Raw genomic sequence first — 8,661 nt, 5'->3', positions numbered from 1 at the left:
AATTGAACAAGCCCTTTGCTCTAACTCTTCACTGCAGGCACTATGCAATAGTCCAGGAAAGGTTAGTAAGCGTATCTATAATAATCATTTTATTATAGGCCAGTCTTTAAAAATTTGGAAACAAATTAAAATATATATTAAAGCTCCTAATGTATATCTTGATAGCCCCATATGTATGAATCACTCCTTCATTCCCGCTCTTAATGATAAGGTTTTTTCGCTTTGGAAACAGAAGGGAATAGGCTGTGTCGGCTCACTTTATATGAATGGGCATTTCTTGTCTTTTAAAGAGCTCCAATTAAAGTTCGGGTTACCAAATTCTCACTTTTTTAGATATCTGCAAATTAGAGACTATGTCAGAAAATGTTTTCCTGATTTTGAACAACTAAAAAAGCATGGAAAATTAGAGGAAATAAACCGATTTAAAGCCGGAAACTCAAAAGCAGTATCATATTTCTATAATGTATTAACTGATCTGGTGGATAGTGACACAACTTCAATTAGGAAAGCATGGGAGGAGGATTTAGGTTTCACTATTGAGGATGCGCAATGGGAGGAATGCTTACAGAATATACATGATTGTTCAATTAATACTAGACACAACTTAATTCAATTCAAATCTCTACACAGAGTATACATGTGCAAAACTAAATTGCATAAGAAAGTGTCACTGGTGTCACTGGTTTGCAATAAATGCAAGGTTGCGAAGGGTACACTTCTGCATTCATTTTGGAACCTTCACAACCTTCACAAGTACTGGACTGATATTTTTGACCTGCTTTCAAAAGTGTATAAAAAAGATATTGTTCCAGATCCAATGATTGCCATTTTTGGGGTGATTTCTGTACCTTCTTTTAGTACATATGAAAGACAGTGTATTTCTTTATTTATGGTTCTTGCAAAGAGATTGATTCTTCAGAGGTGGAAACTTGACATTGTTCCAACATTCGATGTGTTGCTGAGTGAACTAGCGGGCATTATTCATATTGAGAAGTTACGATTTATTAACAATGATAAGCTAGATATATTTTGGAAAATATGGAAGCCTGTATTAGATCACTTAGGAATGTGATAACTTTATTTATTGACGCTGGTTTTTATACTGCATTATACCTTTTGTAACTCTTACATTTATTTACCTAAATATTATCTTGTTATTGTAGTATTTTTTGTATTTACTTATTTATTTTTTTGTATTTTTTCCTCACACCCTGCTGATGTTATCGATGTGGTTTGGTTGGAACTCCTTTATTTTGTGCATCAGAGATGTTTATTTGTAACTACTAGTATACCGTACTATCGTTTTCTTGTTAGACCTTTGTTCTGGAAAAACAAATGTCATATTAAAAAACTAAAAGTTAAAAAAAAAAAAAAATAATAATTTTGATGGCGGATTGTAATCCAGAAAGGATTATATGAAACACTTGTGAATGAAATAAATTATATTCCAGTTTTAAATGTGCTTCTGATTACAGATATCTTGGGATTACACAAGATTTGTATTTTAAAGACAACCAGTTCGAAGGGAGCATAGTTTGCATTTTGACCGGTTGATGAAAAACAAGCTTATGTGGATTCTACACATTTAAACAAGATACATACGTTATCTAGAATTATTTATGGAGCAGATACAATGCATATAATCATTTATTAATCAATTACCCGTTTGACTTAACCCTTATTTTTATTTAAAGGCAGGAATGTGAGGTTTACCTTTTTTATGAAACTTTTCCAAAGCTTTATTGGAACATTTCGTACATGCTATTAGATAAACTGTTATCAGTCATGCTGTCGTGTTATTGTTTTAGTGTTTATGCAAACAAAAATATATATAATTTTTTTATTGTTTGATGATTATAATTACAAAACTTGAAACGATTTATGTGTCAGTACTTTTTGAACATTTCCAACACATTTTAACAATACCGTGATAATACTGATAACAGTGATAATTTCCATACCGTTACATCTCAAGTGCGTGCACTTAAATCCACACCAACGCTCATATTTGGAAAAACGCCTTTGACGTGAAAAAGTGCTTAGCTGTTCTAAATGAAAGGATTTGGACGATGACTGGTGCTCTTTTATATGTTAATGACATTCATTAGGAGTCGTTTGCAAGGCAGAGAGCTGAAACCATTCAGTTGCACGCAAGTTCAAGATCATTTGCGATTCACTGATTTCACATCTGAAAGAGACGCACGTATGTGTGTTTTCTGTGTATATCACACATAAGCATATTTCAGAGATGACTGTAAGATCACATTTAGGATGTTTCTGCACAACATTTTATAAACGAGGCCCCTGGTTTCTAATACACTTAATAAAACAAATTAGGTATACAAACCTTTTGCACTCAAATTGCTAGCGAGATCCACAAATAATAATAAAACCTAACAAACAGCAAGTAACGTAAAAAAATTCAAAATACCATTTTCTCATAAAACTTTTTTTGTTTTTTTTTACAGTCTAGCTCACTATTTTTACTGTATATTTTCAGTATGCTTTAGTCATCTTGTTTACTAAACACAAGTGTCTACATAAAACACTTTAAAAAATTGTAACCACACAACATACTCTATTTTAACTGTTGTCATTTTTCCATTGACAATTATTTCATTGTATGAAAGATGACGTTACCTACTGTGAGCTACAACATTACTCATCGCTTGCATATGCTTCTGTTGAAGCCATCAACCCACATTATTTCAACTTACTGAAAGCAAGAGAACTCCTGGTGGAAAAACTACATTATTAATGATTCTGCACAAAAATCACCACCAATCACAGAAATCAAAACAAGCTAATCCCGCCCACACGGTTCTGTAGCTCCACCCACTCACATATCTTAAATAAAGTCTTTATATCAACACTCTTATATTGCTCTATTTTTATCTCATTAGCAGTGCTTCATGGGATTGTACTTCGATCCTTCATTACATTCATTAACTTCACAGTCTGGTATCCTTTTCTTTTTCTCCATTTGTTTTTTTTAACATTTTTATTTACTTTTGTTTTTATTTTGATTTAATTTTTGTAGTTATATATTAACATTATTTTATTTTTTACTTTTTTTTTTTAACTTCAAATCAACATTTTTAATGTTGTGATTCATCCAGGGGCGTAGCCATCATAGATAGTGTGACTGGAGTAATGATGCTAAAAATGTAGCTTTGAAATCACAATAAATTACATTTTAAAATATATTCAAATAGAAAATAGTTATTTTAAATAGCCTAGTAAAAATATTTCAAAATGTTACTGTTTTGCTGTCCTTTGGATCAAATAAATGCAGGCTATAAAAGTGGGGGGGACACGTCCCCCGCGTAATCTACGCCCCTGGATTCATCCCACAGCTGCTTGCTTTATTGGTTTGGTTTGGTTCACAGCTTCACAACTCTTTAATTAATACTTTTTTTTTTTTTATGAGATTGGGGAATAGGGTAAAATCAATAAATAAATACACTTATTACAAATTACTTACACTTTAAATACATTGCATAAAGGAAGTGCAATAAAATAAACACATAAAAGTGTATATCCGTTCACTGCTTTGAAACAAGCACTTTGTGAAAAGCCAAATAACCCAAAATCTCGACACTGACCGATGCATGAAACAGTTTTTGCCTGTAGTTTTTCACCCGAAGGAACTGAGTCTGCTGGAAAAGTGGACAGCCACTAATGCAGTCTACAAAGGCTGTGAGGACTGCAGAAAACAATCAGATCCTGACAGCTCAAATCTAGCAGCTGAGCACTGTGCTGGACTCACCGCCGGACACGCATCTCCTGGCCATCTCCCACAGGATCAGGCCGAAGCTGTACATGTCTGCCATGATGTAGGACTGGAAATGGCAGCTGTTCAGGCTTTCGTCCAGCACCTCCGGAGGCATGTAGCGTTTGGTGCCGACCCGAATGTAATAACGTTATAAAGGCCACAGATGCATTAGCTGCTGTACCTGATGAATTTGACGGCGAGCCCGAGGTCAGCGATGCAGCAGGTGCCGTTCTTCTTCACCAGGATGTTTTTGCTCTTCAGGTCTCGGTGAGCGATGGCCGGCTTGCCCTGCGTGCCGAAGATCTCGGTGTGCAGGTGGCAGAGGCCGGACACGGCGGAGTACGCCAGCCGCAGCAGCGCTTTGCTGTCCAGCGTGGTGGATTTGAGGTAGTCGTACAGCGAGCCGTTCTCGTGATAGTCCGTGATCAGATACAGCTGCGTCCACGAGCCTGTGCCCTTGATATCCGCCGCGATGAAACCTGACGGGAACATGAGAAACGGACAGATCTGACCTATCACAACTAGTGGTCAACCGATATATCGGCCAATGTTTGACAATTCTTTTATTTCAGACCTGATCTGACCAATCAGAACTAGTCCTCAACTGATATATCGGCTGACATTTGCCTTTTTTTTTCAGATCTGATCTGACCAATGAGAACTAGTGTTCAACCAATATGTCGGTCGATATTTGCCATTTTTTATTTTTGATCTCATCTGACCGATTGCAGTTAGTCCTTAACCAATATATTAGCCGATATTTGGCTTTTTTTTTATTTCAGACCTGATCTAACCAATCACAACTAGTGGTCAACCAATATATCGGCCAATCATTTCATTTCAGACCTGATCTGACAACTAATCCTTAAACGATATATCGGCCGATATTTGGATTTTTTTATTTGGATCTGACCTGACCGATCACAACTAGTGGTCAACTAATATATCAGATGATATTTGCCTTTTTTTTTTTTTCACATCTGATCTGACCGATCAGAACTAGTGTTCAACCAATATGTCGGTCAATATTTGCCATTTTTTCATTTGGATCTAATCAGACCAATCAGAACTACTCCACAACCGATATATTGGCCGATATTTGGGATTTTTGGAATTTTTAATCTGGATCTGATCTGACTATTCATAACTACTGAGCAACCGATATGTTGACCAATATTTGCCATTTCTTAATTTTTTTTTGTTCTGTTAGGCCAATATGTCTAACAGTAGTTGTCAGAAATTGTTGCACTTTCTTTGCTTGTTGATAAAAAACACATTTTCACTTCAACACACAATTTCAGAATCAAGAATATTCCATTTAAATAAATCTTTTTATTTAATTTTTTTTTATTAATTTCAAATTCTTTATCATAGTTATTTACACTTTAATTTAGAAAATATTATGTTATTAAATATTTAATTTTAGTTATGCATTTTTTTTTACTATCCAGCTTACTAAGATATTGGCATTGGTCACTGAAAAATCCATATCGGTTTACCACTAATCAGGAGCTTCCTTACCCAGGATGTTCTCGTGTCTCATCAGGACGGTCTGGTAGATCTCGGTCTCTCTGAACCAGCTGGCCTCTTCTGTGGTGAAGAAGACCTTGACGGCGACCCGTTCGCCCCTCCAGCGGCCCATCCACACCTCGCCGTAACGGCCCTTCCCGATCTGCTTCACCATCTGGATCTGTTTGGCGATGGTTCGCTGCACCTGCAGAGGAGATAATGGGATACATTAACACGAAACCGCAGAATCTGATGTGACGTGTTACTAGATCAGCAAAACTTGGAAATTCAGCAAGAGTATAAACATTTACTACTACAGCTACTTGCACATTTTCACTTCCACATGTTGTATGTGGGTGTTCTATAAGGAGTCCAAAATTAACACTCCAAACGAGAGTCAAAATTGACTTTGGTGAGCCAATAAAACGTATCTGTTAGCTGGCATTTTATGATCTGAACTGATTTCTGCATCTTCTGATTACTTTAACCTCAGCAGAAACATTACCATCAGTAATTTATCTTGGATGGTTCAAGGTGTCTTCAGATTCAATTTTAAGTATGCCTTTTCATAAATATTTTTTAATATACAGTAAAATATTTTACTAAAAACAATAAATATATACTAACATATATATTAATATAAATATATAAAAACTATATATTTATACTTATAAATTAAACTGAAAACACACAAAAATACACTAAAATTATGGGAAAACATGGCTTAAGTATTACAGTAAATAGACATTATAATACAGTAAAAATTGATTTTTTTTTTTTTTTTCAAAGTTCTGTATAGTTGTCAGTTTATTTTTTTAAGTGTGTATATTTATATTATTTTTAGTCAAATATTTTACTGCAGACAAAAAAATGTATGAACAAGTTAAACGTATTTATACAGATTTATTAAAAAAAAAATCAAATTATGACTAAAAAATTTTAAGCTCGTACCATTTAAGTATTATTTTAGCTTTTTTTAACTGCATAATTTTCAGTTTAATTTTTAAATTATATAATGTTATAAATGTTATGTTTGACTAAAATATAATATATTAATAATAATAATAATAATAATAATAATAAAAGTTGTAGATAATCAAAAACGGACAATCAGTCTTTTTGTTCTCAAATTATAATTTTTATACAGCTGATTAAAAAAGTTGATAACTAACTTGTAATACTAGTCTAAAGCAACTGACCTCTGTTAATTATCATTGATATGATCAAATAATAATTCCAACATAATAATTCTAAATGATTCCACTGTTACAGAGACTAAACACATCTGAATCAAAATCATTTAAATTGAGCTATGTAAAAGAGAATGGAGTTTCCTGGTTTGTGTGGAAGGTTAAGACTGGACTGATGTTGTGTTGTGATGTGAGTGTCTGACCAGCAGAGGGAGTCCTGATCCGCTGCCGGAGCTCTGAGACTGTTCGATCAGATCCTTCAGAGATTCTCCAGCGGGAATGAAGCTCTCGTCCTGCTCCAGACCCATGCTGTAGCGCGCCCGCATCCCCTGACGCTGATATCTGACACACATGAAAACACGGGACATGAATTCAAGTGACTGATTCCTGTAAAGAAGACTGCTGAGAGTGATGAGGATGAGGAGGATGCTGATGTACCTGCGGTAGAAGTATATGACGAAAACCAGCAAGATGAAGCAGACGCCCATTGAGGAGAACAGAGCTATGTGATGAATTCTGCTGTCCTGATCTGAGAGACGAAACACTTCAGTCACGTGTGTGTGTGTGAACAGCTTAATCTGAGGTTTATCTAGTTCATCATGACTAGTTCTAGTGCTGAGAGTGATGTGCTGAAACTACTGTCTTAAAGCAATAGCAGCGTGTTTTTCACAGTCAAATGCACAATATTTTGAGGAAAATCATGTTTCTCATTCTGTCGTTCTGTTCTCAGATCAGTGTGTGTTCAGCAGGGAAACTGAGTCGTAATCGATCATCATCTTCCTGCAGCGCTGCGCTCCAGTTTCTGACGGACGACACCGGTGAGAGCACAACGCAGGACACGGCTCGTTGGGACTCTAACCTTACACACACACACAACACACACACATATGTGCACACACACACACCTATGCACACACATTCACACACACACACACACACACATTTAAATACACACACACACATACGTGCACAGACTCTCACACACACATGCACGCACACACACTCACACCTGCACTCACACACATGTGCACACACTCTTACACACACACACATGTGCACACACACACTCAAACACACTTGCACTCACACACGTGTACACACACTCATGCTCACACACACACTCACTCTCTGAGGTCTGAGGTGTCACAGACGGACAGCTATCAGGAAACTGAAGCACTCCCGTGAGATGGCGTGTCCTTTTCATTAGAGCGGTAGGGAACACACTCCCGCTGCAGCGCAATCCCAGCAGCCAAAAAGCTGCGGTTTGTAACAGTTTAACCTGTCAGAAACCATCAGGTCAGAGACTGTGTGTGTGTGTGTGTGTGTGTCTGTGTGTGTGTGTGTGTGTGACGAATTCTGATCATGTAATTTTAGCATGAAGAATTGTTTTACAGAGAAATGTGTATGTATACATGCAATTTATCATGTATATTTGTCTAAAAATTCTATTTAAGCTTTCAGATCATGAGAAACATTTCAGTCTCAGTCAAGCGTGTGACTGGTTGTGTCGTGTAATTGTTGGGCCGTCTGTGTGATGTTGTTATGCTTGGTGTGGTTTTATGAATGCTGCTGCGTCTCACCGGGTCTCTTGAGCGGAGGCAGCGTCGGATGGAGGTCTCGGTTACAGAAATCCTGATCTGTGCAGCATTCCAGGATCCTCCTCAGTCGAGCGTTCCCAGTGTCCTGATGGGAAGAGAGCAGGTGTTCATATCAGACAGACAAATACAGACACAGACAGAGAGACAGAGACAGACAGACAGTCAGTCAGTCAGACAGACAGACAGAGACAGGCAGACAGACAGACACACACACACACACACAGACAGACAGACACACACAGACAGAGAGACAGAGACAGACAGACAGTCAGTCAGTCAGACAGACAGACAGAGACAGGCAGACAGACAGACACACACACACACACACAGACAGACAGACACACACAGACAGAGAGACAGAGACAGACAGACAGTCAGTCAGTCAGACAGGACAGATACAGACAATCAGACAGACAGTCAGTCAGTCAGACAGACATACAGACACAGACAGAGAGACAGAGACAGACAGTCAGTCAGACAGACAGACAGACTGACAGAGAGACAGAGACAGACAATCAGACAAAGACAGACAGACACACACACACACAGACAGACAGACAGACAGACAGACAGACAGAGACAGACAGAC

General features: G+C 37.2%; 1 protein-coding gene across 1 annotated transcript in view; it reads right to left on the bottom strand.

Moving 5' to 3' along the window:
• The window catches only part of bmpr1bb (bone morphogenetic protein receptor, type IBb), a 50,336-nt gene that overhangs the window by 7,977 nt on the left and 33,698 nt on the right, over positions 1-8,661 (bottom strand). The window contains 6 exon segments of the mRNA XM_016554069.1: positions 3,770-3,920; positions 3,923-4,254; positions 5,297-5,489; positions 6,678-6,816; positions 6,913-7,003; positions 8,055-8,157. Of these exon segments, the coding sequence (XP_016409555.1) occupies positions 3,770-3,920; positions 3,923-4,254; positions 5,297-5,489; positions 6,678-6,816; positions 6,913-7,003; positions 8,055-8,157 (1,009 nt within the window).

Source organism: Sinocyclocheilus rhinocerous, unplaced genomic scaffold (assembly GCF_001515625.1).
Source record: "Sinocyclocheilus rhinocerous isolate Xijiao unplaced genomic scaffold, SAMN03320098_v1.1 scaffold15, whole genome shotgun sequence".
Classification (NCBI taxonomy): domain Eukaryota; kingdom Metazoa; phylum Chordata; class Actinopteri; order Cypriniformes; family Cyprinidae; genus Sinocyclocheilus; species Sinocyclocheilus rhinocerous.
The sequence above is the reverse complement of the archived record's forward strand: the minus strand, read 5'-3'. Positions and strand labels throughout refer to the sequence as shown.